General features: G+C 35.1%; 2 protein-coding genes across 5 annotated transcripts in view; one reads left to right on the forward strand and one right to left on the reverse strand.

Annotated features, from left to right (window-relative positions):
- Nucleotides 1-58: 58 nt before the first annotated feature.
- On the forward strand, nucleotides 59-15,704 carry Trmt13 (tRNA methyltransferase 13 homolog). 2 transcript variants are annotated; one of them, XM_010639066.3, is made up of 11 exons: nucleotides 60-313; nucleotides 3,443-3,489; nucleotides 3,574-3,640; nucleotides 6,715-6,777; nucleotides 7,212-7,281; nucleotides 7,443-7,549; nucleotides 7,810-7,977; nucleotides 10,412-10,484; nucleotides 11,221-11,295; nucleotides 14,409-14,841; nucleotides 15,487-15,704. In XM_010639066.3, exons 1-11 carry the CDS (start codon nucleotides 167-169, stop codon nucleotides 15,680-15,682), a joined length of 1,446 nt encoding a protein of 481 aa, XP_010637368.1. In that variant the 5' UTR covers nucleotides 60-166; the 3' UTR covers nucleotides 15,683-15,704. The 2 variants fall into 2 exon arrangements, with proteins under 2 accessions (XP_010637367.1, XP_010637368.1); XM_010639065.3 differs by lacking the exon at nucleotides 3,574-3,640 and having other exon boundaries at nucleotides 59-401.
- A 177-nt stretch (nucleotides 15,705-15,881) lies between these two features.
- Nucleotides 15,882-17,171, reverse strand: part of Lrrc39 (leucine rich repeat containing 39) — a 36,541-nt gene continuing 35,251 nt past the window's right edge. For 2 of the 3 annotated variants that reach the window (XM_010639062.3, XM_010639061.3), the window contains exon 9: nucleotides 15,882-15,967. In XM_010639062.3, coding sequence (XP_010637364.1) covers nucleotides 15,912-15,967 — 56 coding nt within the window. In that variant the 3' untranslated portion in view covers nucleotides 15,882-15,911. The remainder of the gene's footprint in view (nucleotides 15,968-17,171) is intronic. The other variant, XM_033758140.1, reaches the window with a different exon arrangement.

Here is a 17,171-nt window from a genome sequence, read left to right on the forward strand (position 1 = left end):
CTGTTTTACAAAAGAAGGGGGCGAGGACGTTTACGCTATTTCCGGGAACTGACCTGTGTGGTAGGAGCCAAAGCTGCCATGTTTGTTAAGGGAAGAGGACCTGAAGGGAACTGACAACTTTTAAACTGGGCGCCAGATGCTTGCCACCAGAAGTGGACCCTGAATAATGGCAGCTTCTGCGTCGACACAGTCCGCGACTGGTTTTCCAGCTGAGGGTAGATGCAGTTACTACGTGGAAAAGAAGAAGCGGTTCTGCAGGATGGTGGTGGCTGCGGGAAAAAGGTTCTGTGGTGAACACGCTGGAGCCGCGGAGGTCTGGTATCGCCCTACCCTCCTGAGAGTCGGAAATAAGTTTCCCGGTCCGGTCGGTGCTGGAACCTGGCCCCTTCTCTCTTTGACAGGTTTCTGCTTCTGTCTCCCGGATTCTCCAGCCTTTACTTTAATAAACGTAGTTTTGATCTCCTTTCAGAATGATGATGAGCCTCAGTGACTGAGCATTTTCTTTTTCAAAGTAAATCGCCAGCTGTGACATATTTATCCTGATCCTAACCTAGGTCATTTTGCATATTTTAGTTTTACCCCAACTTACTACTCACGTGAAATAGTAATTTACGAAAAGTACTGATAGAAGTCCCTAGATTTCACTACGGCATTGTGTTCTAATTATTGTTTTGTGAAAGCCCCTTCTCGTGAATGTACTAGAAAGAAACTTTAAAAATGTTTTTACACTTACAATCTCTAGAAAACAACTTAAAACTGCTTTCTGTAATGAGGTAGGAAAGATTTTTTAAAATAGAAAAGCACGTACAATTTTGTTCTATAATATAGTTATATAAATAGCTGTTGTATCACGCAATACATATTGGTATATTGCGTGTGTATTGCTAGTTTAGAATATATGTATATATACACACATATATATACATGATAGGAAAATAGAAATAAGAACAAGAGGAGCAGGATGCTGATAGATATAGAGAATGTCTACTAGGATTAGAATAAACCAAATAGGCCAGCTTTTGGTTTCAGTCTGCAGAAAGTCCAGTATTATTTGCATTATTTTATTTTTTGTTCAAACAGTTTAATCGCTGTAGGTAAAATCCATTGCCCTTCACAGCCATAGCCTGCTTCATGTTTTTGGTTTGACTGGTCATTTACCTAAAGTGAAGCATACTGTAACAGGACGTACTTGCTTTGGAATGCGGGAGATGTGATTTACTGTGGGAACTCTTCGAAGTCCAGCTACAGTTGTCTATTGGCTGGTTGTAGGGAGCCAGCAAACATCCTTTGATTAAAGAATGAGATTATTGTAGTAGGATTTTGTCTCTACTCTGTATCCAGAAATCTCGAAAATGACTGATGATGAAGATAGTAGCAGACTATGGATAAATCCCTACTGAACAATAATGATATCTGGCATAGTCCCTTGAAGAAAGACTGCAAAAACACCAAGTGGAAACAATTTCATGACTACAATTAGGATTTGAAATGTGACCATTCTCCTGAACCCTAATTTTTTATATAATTGTATTGTCTTTCTTTAAAAAAACAAAAAACAACTGTCATATATAGTTGTGAGGACACTACTTACACTAATTTTTACCCAATAGTACTCAACTGGGGATGATTTTGTCAGACACATGGCAATGTCTGAAGACAATTTCATTGTCAAAACTGGGAAATGTTACTGGCATCTAATAGATAAAGGCCAGAGACACTGCTAAACCACCTACAAATCACAAGACAGTTTGCTTCTCCTCAGCCCCCTAAAAAGAATTATCCAATCCAAATTGTCAATATTTCCAAGATTGAGAAACTCTGTTTCCCAAATGATAAATTTCAAAGTGTTCTATTTTCCCACTCTAGTCAGGCTTTGAAAGTTAGAATAGAGGCTTTTCCTGCATAGAAGTTAATCTTTGTTGAGACAAAAGCAAGGGACTCTTACTATGTTGCCCAGGTGAGTATCCAATATCTTGTTCTTAAGATATTTGAGCTCCCACCTCAGTCTCCCAAAGGTAGCTAGGACTATAGGCACACCCCATGGTACCTGGCTAGAAGCTAAATTTGAAGTCAGCAAATAAGGAAAAATTAATGTACAGCATTTCAACAGAAAAGGTTGAAGATTTCTTAGAGGCATATCAGAACTGAAATTGAGAAAAAATTGAGAGTGAACACTTTGGTTTTGCTCTGGCTACTCTGTTGTTTTGGGTTTTTTCTTTTAAACTCTATCTAATTTTCATTAACTTTAGGAGGTAATACACACTATTATTCTTTGTTTGCTTTTTGGTACTGGGGATTGAACTCGGGACCTTGTGCTTGTGAGGCAGGCAACGGAACCACTGAGCTAAATCCCCAGCCTCACACTATTATTCTTATCTCATGAGGCAATAATCCTTCCTAGGTTCATAGGGCTAGTACCTTTTAGAGCTGAAATGATATCTAAGCAGTCTGACTGGCCTGTGGTTTTAACTACTGTGCTATCTAATTTCATACAGATTTGTATGGAATGTTAGGTAAAATTGCCAACATCATTAGTTTTCCATTCTTTTTTCTAAGATTATACAGTTAAATCCATGTAAGTTAAAAGTAAAAGATATGGTAACTGCTATATAAAAAGTTGCAAAACCAATAGAATACAGCATGTGCCAAATTGTTAAATGCGATGTTTTATTGTTTCTAAGGCATTTTCCACATTTTAACAACAGGAAGCATTTAAAAATTAATACAGTATGTCATAATTAAAATGGGCAGCATTTTTCCATAAAGAATAAATATGTGAAGTAATTCATATTTAATTAGTTCACCTTTAACCATTCCACAAAATATACCTATTTCAAGATATGTTATACATGATGAACAATCCAATTTAAAGAAAAAAAATTTTTAGGTACAAGGGACTGAACCCTGGGCCTTTGTACTGAGCCATATCCCCATCATTTTTATTTTGAGACATGGTCTCACTATTTCACTTAGTTGCTGAGTCTGTACTCATTGCAATCCTCTTGCTTCAGCCTCCCAGAATACTAGGATTATAGGTGTATGCGTGATGCCCAGCTGGACACAATTTTTGTTGGATTTTTAATTAGTTAATTTGAAATAAAGTAAATGATTAACATTTTTTCTTCATTAGTGCAAAAATAGTAGCAGAACTGGAGTCATTATTATTACAGATTTAATATTACATATGTAGGTCTTCTCTATAATTTATTTGAACCTAGAGACCCTTGCTTGTCCAAAGCTATATTTGTTTATATACGTACATTCGCAAGCTACACAGATTTGTTGTTTTTATTATTCTATGACCTGATTTTACTTGTCTTTCATTATATTATTTTAAGATTTACTTGCCTTGTTTTGGGAATGCAGATATACTGGAGTTACTTCTGCTATCTAAGTAATGAACTTGATATCTTACTTAAATATATTCTTTTTGATTTATTAGGAAGAAAATACTCGGAAAAGAATCCTGTGTCCTTTAGATCCAAAACAGTAAGTATGGATCAGATAAGGGATTTTTCTGTGCTGGAAACAGTAGTTGTCACATCTCACTTAAAATTTACTCTTTAAATTTAGCACAGTATATGAAGATCAACTAGCAAAGCATCTGAAAAAATGTAACTCAAGAGAGAAGCCAAAACCTGTAAGTGTCTGATCAGTAAAACTGAACATCAAAACTATTAACAAAATACATATGTATGCATGTGTATATCTACATGTAGGAGAGCTGTGGAGGGAAGTGCGTTCATCTCCTTTTATTGAGAATCGCCTTACAGGGGAAGAACCCATCATCAACCTACAACAGGGTTGTAGATGCTGAGATTTTTTTCCTTTCATGCTGCAGTACATGTATAATTTTGATTTTACAGAAAGATGCAATTGTAAGACATTACTTAATGATAAGAGTGGGTATGTAGACTGGATGGCATGAAATGGCAGTCAGAAATTAGCGAGGAAAAAGTGAATAGAAACCTTTAAAGGTAGAATAATATGAGGGCAAGAGAATCACTGTATATTTTACTAGCAAATTACAAAACAGTAGTCAGATATTCAGCAAATAGAGCTTATGATTTCATGGGTTACATGGTTCACAGCAAATTCAGGGTTCAGTTGCCCATGTAAGTACATATTAATGTAACATGAATGCTTACAACTTAAAAGGCCCAGAGAACTGTTACATTAGATGTCTTGAAAACATGATCTTTTTGGTTAGATTTTGAATGAATGGAAAGGATAACTTACTGTCAAAGTCTTTCATGAATATTGAGTAATGACCAGAAGATGGATAGTAGACTGCTGGGAGATTTAAAAAGTGTTTTAAGAGCCTGGTGCTTCCTGCTGCAATCTTTCCATGTATTGAGAGGGACAGTCCTGGCATGCACATTCCAAAGATCCCAGTACATTCCAAACTATCCATCCTGGCCTCTGAGCAGGAAATGGCAAGTACATTTGTTAAGAACTGAGGTTTTGAATTTTAGCTTGCCACGGGGCTGTAAATGCTGAGATTTTTTCCTTTCATGTTGCAGTACATGTTAAGCATGTACCGTCCTACTAATCTACACTCACAGCTCCATGTTTTATTACCATACTCTCCTCACAGCAAGCAACAGATGCTTGTAATTTACATCATTTCCCCTTGTTTCTCAAGGCCTGTGGAATAAACCCAGTGGGGACTACAGAGATACTGCATATACAGTGAACCTCAAGCTCAGGAAATATATAAATCTTTTTAAAAATTGGGCGGTAACTTACCTGACCTGTGTTCCATAAGTAGACATTTTTCTTTGTTATACTGTACAGTAAGTAAGCCTTCCATATAATCTAGAAGGAGATACCATTTCTGTCTTTCAAGGACGCTTGGTGTAGAAATATCCTTGAAAAAATAGCCTGCAACAAAGTCAGTCAGTGCTTCTGCTTATAAGACTTGTGGAAAATAGAGAGACACGGGAAAATTGTCTACCAATAGTCCATCTTCTCAGTCATTTTGACAACAAAATATCCCCATACAGTATATTGCCAGTTACCTCTACATAGGCTGGATCCTACAAGCCTAAAAGAAAATTATTTTAACATTTAAATGGTATAGAAGAAAACGATGACTACCCTACCTCCACATTAAGCCCTAGCCTCTTTAGTAGAAAGAGAAAAGAAGGCTTTATTTGCAAGTATCCCCCTTACCTAAGTGCCAAGTTTCGGTTAAAGCAAGCAGGTGGGTTATGTGTTCTGGGAATAGTTTGAAAAGATAAATTTTTGAAAAATGAAATACCTTTGGGCAGATTCTATTGCATGCTAGGACAGTGTCAAGGAAAGAAAGAATAGCAGTGAGATGAAATGGGAGAAGGAATCACACAGCAGTCTTCATGTAGTACACTAAATCAAACAAAACTTGAAACCTAAGTCAAGTCATATCGCTCTTCTGCTTGGCCTTTTAAACTCATCAATTTGAAAAAAATTTATATATTAAATGAAAGTTGGTGATAAATTTCTCCAGTGTAAATAATTTTCACATACAAAAATCCAATCCATGGCATAATTTACCTGGAGCATTCTTTGTAAGCATTTTAAACTAAGAATTCCTCAAGTTTTAATAGTCAAAGCTAACTTTTCACTGTAGTTTTGTGAGGTATCCGACAAAACCCTTCAGTCTTCACCCATTCTACTCAATCACCTGTTTTCATTGTTGAGCGCATTATAGATAATGGTACCAACACACAATCAGGATGTTGTTACCCTTCTGCCATGTGTGTGGTGAAAGTCATATTCATAACACATTGTCCCCAGGAGTTGTTTCCACATTTAAAACAGGATTCATAGATATAATATTACTTCACTCATCTAGATCTACATTGTCCATGTGGCTTCGCTGGTTAAAGCACCTGTGTAGTAAACAGTAGATCTTCTGTATTGTGCAGTGTGGTAACCAGTAGCCACATATGACTAAATTTGAATGAATTAAAATTAAATAAAATTGAAAATCCAATTTTTCGGTTGCACTCTCCATATTTAAAACTAGTGTCTATCATTTGGTTAGGGCAGATAAAAAATATTTTCATCATTTACAAAATTTTATTGAACAAAACTGATCAGATCTTTACCAAGAATTTATATCTCTGCAGATGAACCTAAATAAGATCTCATTATGTTCATTTAAATAATACAGTAACACAGGGCATTTTTACTTTTATTTTAAAACAAAAAAAATCAGACCTACACCATTATATAGGTCTGCTTTATGTGTGTCTGATAAGTAGTATGTACTTTGTTTTTGCATTAATACCAGAAGGCAAAGTTGGCTCAGTCCTCAGTCTATGTTATAAACTGGTGAAAACTTTAATAAAATTACTAGTGAAGTTTTTAGACTATAAATGCTTATTTAGATACTATCTCACTAGGACATAGATCCATGAAAATGGAGATTTGCCTCTTCTGTTTTCTACTATTGTTAGTTCCCAGCATCTAAACCAGTGATGGCAAACCTCTGGCATGCATGCCACAGTGGACTGTTTGTATCATTGAAAGCTCTAAAAGGTTTGCTATCATTGATCTAAACCAAAGCAGGCACCACAGTAGGTACTCAGGATTATGTAATAACTAAATGAATGGGTGGAAGGGAGAATGGCAGCTGTAGAGTGTGGGATGAAGGAAAGGATCGATTTTAGCTTAACTGTTGTGACCTTCGTATTAATAATGTTACGGTTTTGTTTTGTTTTTGTCAAGGACTTCTTTATGCAGGATATTAATGCAGGCTTAAAAGATGAAACAGAAATACCTGAACAGCTAGTAAGTACTCTGACTTAATGTTTAAAAGGTATTTGTAAACTATCTCCTTGTGAATAAACTGTGTTCCAGTCTTTGGAATAAATTTGTTCCTATAGAATCAGCATTATCAGTGATGTGTAGTTGCCAGACCAGCTTATGCCTCATAACAAGATATAATATGGCTCTGAGTCCCTTCTTATTCTTGAACTCTTCTCAATCTAGACTTCTTCTTGACCCTAAGGATATTAGGGGGATTAAAGCAGCATGGCAGAGATTGAGTTGACACTTAGCATTTGGGCCATTCTGATAGCAACTTAGGGAAGAGATTTTTATCAGGAAGAAAAGCCTAAGCTGCCATTGAGATTTGGCCGACTGTTAAGCCTCTACTCAGTCTCTGCCATACTACTTTAAAGCAATTTTTTGGCTACATTATTTAGTTTTATTTTTGTATATAGGTTCCAATTTCTTCTCTATCTGAAGAGCAGTTGGAAAACTTAATTAAGAAATTGAGAAAAGCAAGTAAAGGTAAGTCTAACTAGCCTAAACTTGCTAGTTAAATTGTTTTAGAGTAATTAGGTGGTAAATGAGTCGATCCTATTCTGGTTTACAAGATGTCGCTACCATTGTCCAAGGTCCTATAGTTTCATATTTGGTTGCTTATGCTATCATGTTTATGCTTGGTACAGATTTGAATTCTACACTTGAAGATCACATTATGTCCCACCCAGCATTACATGATGCCCTTAATGACCCTAAAAATGGAGATTCTGCAATCAAGCACCTAAAGCAGCAGGTATGTTTATTTTATGAGATTTTATTTAATTTTTCAGGGTTTAGAAATATTTCCATTTCAAAAATATATATAAAATATTAAAAATATTTGGCATGGATATGTTTCTAAGTAGAGTATAAAGTATTTAAAAGACCAAAACCATTGAGTCAAATAATTATCAATATGACCATACAGCCATATGTAGAAATTGCCTTGCTGTTTTCCCATATGAGCTAAATGTGTTTGCTTTAGTTTGTAAAATAATCTTGTGAAGTTTGTAGGCTTCTATTTTAGGTAACATTGAAAAATTAAAATTACTTGGCCCAAGAAGATGCTTTGTTGAGTTTGGAGCGGGAAAGGGAAAATTATCTCACTGGGTTGATATTGCTTTAAAAGATGCTGAAAAAGTTCACTTCATCCTAGTAGAAAAAGTAACCACAAGATTCAAGGTAAGTGAAACAGTTGCAGTATAGTAGTAACCAATTTTTGTTTACATTTTTCTTATTTAGGAAAAAAATGATAAAAATGTCTTCTGAAATGATTTTTCTTTTTTGCACATTTGATTATAGCTTTTTACAGTTCTAAGTATATTGAAAACTTTCTAGCTGAAGGTAAATGTTTTAAATCTAAATTTTGATAGTCTATGATCTGAGTTCTTAAAATTATTTGCAAAGACAGGAAAATATAGAAAGAGCTGAGCATAAGCTAGACTTAGAAGCAGTGGATGCCAGCTGTTAGCACATACCTGAAATCCAAGCACACTGGAAAGCTGAGGCAGGATGATCACTAAATTCAAGCCCAGCCTGGACAACCTAGCAATTTAGTTCAACCTCGTCTCTGAGTAAGTAAGTAAATAAATGGCTGGGCATGTAGGTCAGTGTGACATCTTGGTGTTTTACCTTCACCACTTACTGTTCACTCATAAACACCTATTCGGTATACTCTCAGTCACCATAAGAGACATTGGGTGTAGAAAGTTAAAAAGAGAGAAGGCTATTTGCAGAGACAGGGAAAGGAGAGATTACTTATGTTTAGTAAGGAGAGATAAGCAAATCAACAGTTGTAGTAGCGTGTTAAGATATGAGGGGTGCAGTTTGTATAAAGTATAGTGCAAGGTTCAAAGGAAGGAGTGACAGATGTTATATCAGGGAGGGATAGAGAATAACGGCACAGAAAAAGTGATTCTTGAAATCTTGAAAGTCATGTTTGTTAATGAGGGCTTTGGAAGGGGTCTAGGAAGCAAAAGTAGTGTAACCAAATGCCTGAAGCAACAAGGAAACATGAAAACATTTCTGTGTGATAAAAGTGTGTGATGTGAAGTAGAGTTCAGCAATGGTGAGACCGGAGAGGAGAGCCCGCTGAGAAAAACTTTCATATATAATGCTCAGGAAGAAGTATAATTTTGTCCTGTCGTGTGCTGCAGCACAGCAGAAAAGATTTGGTACTTTGGGGGATTTTTTTGTTTTTTTGTTTTTTTTAGTTTTTGTTTGTTTACTTGTTTTGTTTTGTTTTTGAGAGAAGGTCTCGCTATGTAGTTCAGGCTGACCTTGAACTCACTGTATAGTCCAGGCTGGCCTCAAACTCAAGGGAGCCCCCTTGCCTCAGCCTCCAAGGTGCTGGGAGTATGGGTGTGTGCCACCATGCCTGGCTAAGATTTGGTTCTGGCCTTCAAGAAACTTACAGCTAGTTGGGCAGGTATGGAAGTATTTTGGTTCTGTATGCTAAGTGTGTTATAATAATAGTGAATACCTGATACTATGGGACCATGAAGATAGAGAACCAACCTTGGTCTCATGTGGGTTGTCATAGAAGATTTCATGGGAGAAGTAACAGTTAAGAGAACTATAAAAGAATACATAAGTATTAGTAAAGTAAAAAAGAGTTTTTAAAAGTTTTCTTAGAAATACAATTAAAACTGTAGCAGAATAATCTGAGACTTGAAGTAGTGAGATTAATAATAAGGTAATATTATGCAGTGAATAATCTAAGTAAGAAATGGGCCAGAGAGCCAAGGCAATTGTATGCAGAGGGAAGAGCATGAGAAATGTTAAGATGTTGGAAGCCACAGGACTTGATGATTTATTATTATTCATTGAATTTGAGAAACACATAATTTTGGGTAAGGTTTTTATGGCATAAGTGACTAACTGGTACTCTTCTTGAGTTAGGAAATTAAAAAGGAGTAATGGAAAGATGGGTAGGGAAGAAGAAATAGTGAGTTTGGTCTTGGATGTGTCCAGTTTGCTGTGGAAGTATAGAGCATTCTAGTTCACAATGAGATGTGTCTGGTGCTCCTCAGAGAGAGCTGGGCCACAAATGTAGATTGGTAAGTCACAGGCATGTCGGTATAGATGAAAATGGTTGTGATCTTTCAGAGAGAGCGGGAGTGAGCTGAAAATAAAATACCGGAGTTGACAAAGATAAAGGAGCTGGCAAGTAAACTGAGCTAAGTCACCGAACATCTGTGAACCTTAGTTTCTTTGCAAGTGAGTCATACATTGTTAAGGTTAAAAGAAATAGTGTATACATGATAACTGATAAAAAAATTTAAACCTTATAAAAATGCATGGTATTGTTTTGGAGTTTTCACAAAAAGTATGCCTCATAGGATCTCACCATGTCACAAAGTTGCCCAGGCCAGGCTCAAATTTGCAATCCTGCTGCCTCAGCCTCCCATAGTGCTGGGATAACAGGCATGTGCCATTATTTATGTCTAGCTTAGATTGTGCAGTCTTAAATTTTGTTATTCATTGTATTTTTAAATAGTTAAAAAATAATATGGAAAATCATTTCCTCTGCATTTTGAAAACAAATAGAGATGTTTTCATGAAGCTTTTGTGTAACGTGAAAAATCACTGTTACAATCATGTTCTGTTTATACAGGTAGATGGTAAACACAGAAAGAAAAATTCAGTGTTTGAAAGACTTCAAATTGATATTCAACACTTGTGTTTGAGTAAGTTGCGTAACTTTCTTTTGCTTTCCCATAAATCACAGATGTTTCAAACTCTGAGGGTTGCTTGGAAATCCAATCATGCAGAAAATCTAATCCTGTGGAACAGGTGCTTCAGGAAGAGCAAAGTAATTCATTGCTATTAAAATAGAATATTATATGCAACAAATTAATGTAAACTGAATTATGATTGAAACCTTAAAAAAAGTATTTTTTAGTATCAGCTGGAAATGAAGTGTTATCTTTAGGTAGAGTTTATACATTTTGATGGTATATCCTAACTTGCTTCTTTGTCCTATTTAAATTAATTTTGTCTATTCATATCATGAACTATCTTTCTTCCTATAGACATGACTTTACCAAAATCATTGAAGAAAATGGGATATAGTCTGCCTTGCTAATGCACAAAAGATACTTCCTAGAATTTTATTCTATGCCAAAGAAAATAAGTTATGCATGTGAAATTCTCAGTTCATATACACATACCCCTCAGTCATTCTCCTTAGTGCCCTTTCTCTACCTTTTCTGAAATTTACTATTTTAAAAAATAATAATGCAAATATAGCTCAGCAACATCTTCCATCTACTAATTTTAACCCAGCTTTGAGGAAATAGTCCAGCATTTATATATAAGCCACTGGGTTTAAAATTAAGATTCTAATTAATTTTTTCTCTTAGAAGATTACATTAACTCTTTTATCTTACAAAAATGCTAACTTAATTCTTACTTTTATTTCAGACAAGATTCCTGTTCTAAGAGAAGGAAAACTACCTGTGGTAGGAATTGGAAAACATCTCTGTGGTGTGGCAACAGGTATGTAAACACATTACTAATGTTTAAATGGACATATTACATTAGAGCTTAAATGGCCCCAGCAGCTTTAGTGGTCTCCTTTGAGGAGTTTAGACTTTTTATGTTTATAGCTCATCAGTCTTCATAGTAGCACTGACTCTGTATTATAACAAGTACCGGACAGTAACCTGTCCCACTAGAAGATTATTGTTTCAAGATTCTGGGACTCAGTGGTGCTGCACCTGCCTGGCAAACACAAAAAAAGATGCTGGGAAAAAACAAATATTATGCCAGGAGAAATCCAAGATATCTTGTTTTAGAACTTTTTTAAAATCAGATTTAGCATGGTAAAGTGGAAACATGCATTTTGGAGTCAGTCTTTCAGTTCTTCTGTATAATTTTAATCTTTCTGAGCTTTGGTTACCTCATGCATCATATACCAATGATAATATAATTTATAAGGTTATATGTGAAGTGCTCACTAATTGTTAGCTGTTGTTACACCTTATTCCTGGCTTCTGGTTTCATCCTCCACACATACTGTCCCTACAAGACATTGTTCAGTTGGCTGAAAAAGACTTAGAATACTATATAATTGAGTGTTTTTAGAATATTTCACACACCTTATTTAACCCTCATAAAAGGCTTCTGAAGTAGACAGTTCCACCCTTGGGGCTGGGGAAAACACACACCTGTGGCTCTTCTCATCTAATCCAGGTTTCTCACAAGTGTAATGTACAATGGCCATTTCTCATGTTCCATACACTTTTCCCCTTCTAATCTGAATTCCCCTTTCATCTCTACTGCTGTTGCTCATCCTTTTTGCCATTGTTTTCTTTTCTTCTGTGACACTTCTTTCCAAGTTCTACCCCTTCATCTGAGCCATTCTTTCTGTTTATTTCTTAGTCACCTTCCCCTACCTGTCCTTCATTATTAATATTCAGACATAACTGCTATACAATTAATGTATCTTTTCCCTTCTTTAAACTCTTTGGTAGGTCTTTGCCAGCCTTACTGTTCAGCAACATCAAGCCCTGTTTACTTTGCCATATACTGTACTATCCCTACTATTCTTAGAATTCCATTGTCATCCATACAAAAAACTGGATAGTTTCTATTCAACCTTTAACTCAGTTATCACCACTTACAGGGAGCTTTCTTAAATAAGATGTGCTTCCTTAGTATTACAGGAATACCCTCTACCCAACTTTAACTTCCTATTTTTTAATTGTTTAGATAACAATGCTTGGTCTATAGCAAGAACTCAATGAATATTGGCATGAATGAATGAATTATCTTAGCTACCAATTTGTTGTTTCATTGTCCCTTTCTAATGATGTAGGTTTATCCCTTAAGGTCATTATAAAAGCTAGGTATAGTGATGCACGCCTGTAATCCCAGCACTTGAGAGGCTGAGGCAGGAGGAGAGTTCAAGGCCAGCCTGAATTACAAAAGGAGATCCTTTCTAAAAATAAAAAAATAAATAAATAAATAAATAAGGAATTAACAGGGAAGAGGATGGAGGATGGGATAAAATGAAATTTATTAAAGAAAAGTTAAGATAGATTGTTAAATCTCCTTTTTATTCTGAAATAACTTATTCCTTTTAATATTTTTTCTGGTTATTCTCATTTCTGAAAATCATTTACTTAAATATGAATAAACCATGCCTGAATACATTTTTTAGAAAATAATAATTTATGAAACCCAGCTCAGTGTTACACTTGTAGTCCCAGCTACTCAGGAGGATTGTAAATTCGACAGCCTGTACAACCTAGTGAGACACCTATCTCATAAATTTAAAAAATGAAAAAAGCAGAAAAGGAAGGAAGAAAATAATAGTTTATAAGATAATACATTAGCTGTCACTTGCTCCAAATAATAAGTTCCCAATAATATTTGTTGATTTAAAATCACATATTGAATTAAATTTCCTGATGAAATATCAGATCATTTAATATTCACTTGTGACATTTTAAGGAAATAAAATTTAAGAATATACATTGATTTTTGATTGCTCAGACACAATATGTATAATGAGAGAAAATGTGGGGTTTTGTGATATATATTTGTGGTCTTTCAAATATTGTCAACAATGTAAGTTTTCATTGTCATAAAAAATCCATTTAAAAATTTGTAAAATTTATTAATTTTTTCATTTGAATATGAGTTAATAATACTAAATCTGTGTTAATCATTATATTCTCAAAGTTTTGCACACAAAAGGTATACATTAAATGCTTGCTGAGGACAGGCTAAAGTACAGAAAGATCACTCAACCAAGCCTACTTTCCACATTCTGACCCACTTTTTTGCAACTTCAGTTACTCAGAATTTACAGTGAATATCTTACATATTAAGACTAGTTTCTTTTTTTTTTCCTTTTTTCTTTTCTCTTACTTTTATTTATTTATTTATTTATTTATTTATTTATTTATTTATTTATTTATTTATTTGCAGTACTGCTAATTGAACTCAGGCCTTTGCATTTGCAAGGCAGGCACAGTGCTACTGAGCTAAATCCCCAGCCCTCAAGACTAGTTTCTTGATAAAATTGTTTTCCTTAATTCATTTGGATTTCTTAACTTTAAAACTCCCATGAAATATAAATGTTTTCTGGTTTTGGGTTTTTTCCCCCTGTACTAGGGGCTGAACCCAGGGCCCTCACACTCAGTTAGATACATAGCCCTTTTTGATTTTTAGATAGTGTCTTATGAAGTCCTTAAGTTGCCTAGACTGGGCTTAAACTTACCATCCTCCTGTCTCAGCCTCCCAGAATGCTGAGTATAGACATGGGCTACCACACCTGCCAAGTGTTTTCTATAGAAATCATTTCCTCAGCCAGGGTAGAAGAGATGAGGGGCAAACCAAGTAGTTGAACATAAATATTTCAGATTGTAGAGAGTTTCCAATAGTTTTATGGGGAAGTTGGCTTTATGCAAAATAAATCACTAGAGAAATTAAGATAGAAATGAGCAGATTTGCACCAAGTTGACTTGTGACATAAAGCTACATAGGTCTTTTATTGTTTTCATTGTTGGATTTTTAAAAACCATACTGTGTAAGACATGTAAAAAAAATACTTATTTTTAAAGATGATGTGGTTTTGGGGGGCCACATAATTGTGTTTGCAGATCTTGCATTACGATGTTTGGTTGAAACCTATGCTGCCAGTTATGAGGAAAGGAATGAAGAACCTTTAGCCAAACGCATAAAGAATGATAAAACAGAAAAAGAAATTAACACTTTGACCAAGGAAGGAAGTGAAAAAAATGTCCCAGAGAAGTGGACTCCTGTGGCTGGCATTGTTATTGCACTCTGTTGTCACCACAGGTGTGATTGGAGACATTATGTGGGCAAAGAATATTTCAGGGCACTAGGCCTTGGAGCAGTGGAATTCCACTATTTCCAGCGAATGAGTAGTTGGGCGACTTGTGGGATGCAGAAAATGGCGTTGGAAGCTTCAAATATTACCACAAAGAGAAGAGATGATCGGATTGATGATAGTGAAGAGCATGACGGTGGAGAGAGCAGAATCACAGATGAGAGCACCGACCGCTTACCTGGGTAAGAGACTGCCTTTGTAAAGCACAACACTAAAGGAGAAACATTTTGTTACTACTGTACAATGCAGTTCTCCCCGTCCCTATCAGCGGGGAATGCCATCCAAGACTTCTAGTGGGTCTGAAGCTGGACAGTACCAAACTTTGTGTATAAGCACTGCAGTACCTCCAGACTCAATCTGCTGCCAGACACTGAATGACTGATGGGCGGGTAACGTGTAGAGCCATGGCTATGCTAGAGAAAGAGAGGTTAACGTTCCAGGTGGGAAGAAGTGGGCTGGTGCAAAACTGCATCATCATACTCATAACAGCACTAGTTTAAAATGTCTAAGTTGTTTATTTGGTTAATTTTCTGTGTCATATTTTCAGAACACAATTAACTTCAGTCACCAAAAATTCCAAAAAGTAGAACTATTAATAAGACAGGGCTACTTTCTTTTTCCATGACTATTGTAACAATTTATTCATAAGTATATATTTTCTGATCTAATTATAGGGTAAGTTAGAATACATTTTTATTTTGATCATAAAATATGTGTTGGAAGTGTGGGACATAGGATATTTAACAGCTTCTTCATAAAAAATGATAAATAATTTTTATAAGCCTTTATAAAATTTTAATTATTTTTTGTATGTTTATTCAACTTAGGCTTCTTACTGTTGAAGAAAAGAAGAAAATAGGACATCTTTGTAAATTCCTGATTGACCAAGGCCGTATCCAGTATTTAGAGCAGAAGGGATTTAATCCTGCTTTACAGTACTACACAGACCCTTTGGTGTCTTTGGAAAATGTATTGTTAACTGCTTTACCAATTCATTCTTCATCAGCAGAAACAACTGCCTAATGGAAAAGAAATTTGAATATCATTTGTCTTCCACCAAAAAAAACCCTTTTAAAATTATATTTTTATATCAACAAAAATATAATTTGAATAGCAGATAATATGATCTTCAAAAATACTGTGGCCTCATTCATCAATAGTAGTAGCTTTGTTTTTTACTTGAGAAATCCAAACAGAGAGTATTCCTCAAATTCTGAAAGTAATCCTCTTCAGCAGGCCTTTTTGAGTTATATTATCCATCAGTATTTGTAGCACTTGGTAAAGTAGTTGAGCACATGATTTCGTCATCTGAAACACACATAACACATCAATGTGTGATTAACATTAATTTTCTATTTACATTATTTGGAGAAATTTGTTTCCTTTGGTTTTATTTAATATTTTTTATATCTCAAGTTCAAGATGCAATAATCAATTGTCAGTTTGTAACAAGGGCCAATCTTAGAATTTAGGATATGCGTGGATTTCTTTTTTCTATACAGATCTGGAGTCAGGAACAGCGGTACAAGCCTATAATCCCAGCACCCGGGAGGCTAGCTCAGGCAGGTGGATCATGAGTTCAAGGTCAGGCGAGGCTACATAGTGAGAACCTGTCTCACAAAACCTCATACAAACAAATAACTAGAAACCACAGATCTGGAAAGGGTGCTTACAATCAGTAATGAAATCACCTTCTGGCTTCCAGAGCCAGACATATAATTAATTATGTACTACCATAGTTTGTCCGTGAAAAACACCAAAATTAGAGATATTTTCAAGGAAAAAAAAAAATCACTTCATTTTTTGTGAATTATTATAAGATTTAAAAAAGATATTTATAAGCATAAATCACAAAATATATTTGAAGTTTACAAGTAACTTCTCATTTATACATGTACACACATGTATTATTTATTGGGCTATTTCCTACATATGTAAGTAGGAACAGTAAGTATGTTTTCTCCCATTTGAGAAAATAACTTGGAATAAAGTGGAAATTTAAATGATAAAACCAAAAACCTTGTCACATTTAGGCCTTATTTAACTGATGAAAGTGTTCTATGCACAATCAAATATTAAACCAAACATATGGTAGGACTGTTATTCTCTTCCATGTCTTACTTGAGACCTTGATTTGTTTCTGCATTTATTTGTAAAAGCTGTCTAAATTATCAAAACATATGCCAATGCAGAGAAACAGAATTGCTAATTTCATATATAGTAGTGATATTCTAAGGTAACTATTTTTATCCTATTCATTATTTTTACCTACAGGTCTATGATTGTATGAATTGTAAAGAAGAATCCTACCCATTTTTAATTCCTGACCTTTTTACTTTAACTTAATCTCATGTGTTTTGTCATTCTGCCTAGGTTCAAATCCTAACCCCACCACCCTCAATGGGTGACTATGGGCAAACTACTAATCTCTTTGTGCCTCAACTTTCTCCTCTTAAAATGGGGATGATGATGATGATGATGATGATGATGATGATGATGATGATGATAAAAC

This window comes from Fukomys damarensis, unplaced genomic scaffold (genome assembly GCF_012274545.1).
Source record: "Fukomys damarensis isolate Sample0158 unplaced genomic scaffold, DMR_v1.0_HiC HiC_scaffold_33, whole genome shotgun sequence".
Classification (NCBI taxonomy): Eukaryota; Metazoa; Chordata; class Mammalia; order Rodentia; family Bathyergidae; genus Fukomys; species Fukomys damarensis.

What these genes read in the sequence shown, in the direction of transcription:
- Trmt13 (XM_010639065.3), top strand. Translation starts at nt 167, where the DNA reads ATGGCAGCTTCTGCGTCGACACAGTCCGCGACTGGTTTTCCAGCTGAG. An exon ending in TGTCCTTTAGATCCAAAACA is followed by an intron (nt 3,490 to 6,714) that starts GTAAGTATGGAT and finishes GTTTTTGTCAAG; the next exon opens with GACTTCTTTATGCAGGATAT. An exon ending in TCTCTGTGGTGTGGCAACAG is followed by an intron (nt 11,296 to 14,408) that starts GTATGTAAACAC and finishes TTGTGTTTGCAG; the next exon opens with ATCTTGCATTACGATGTTTG.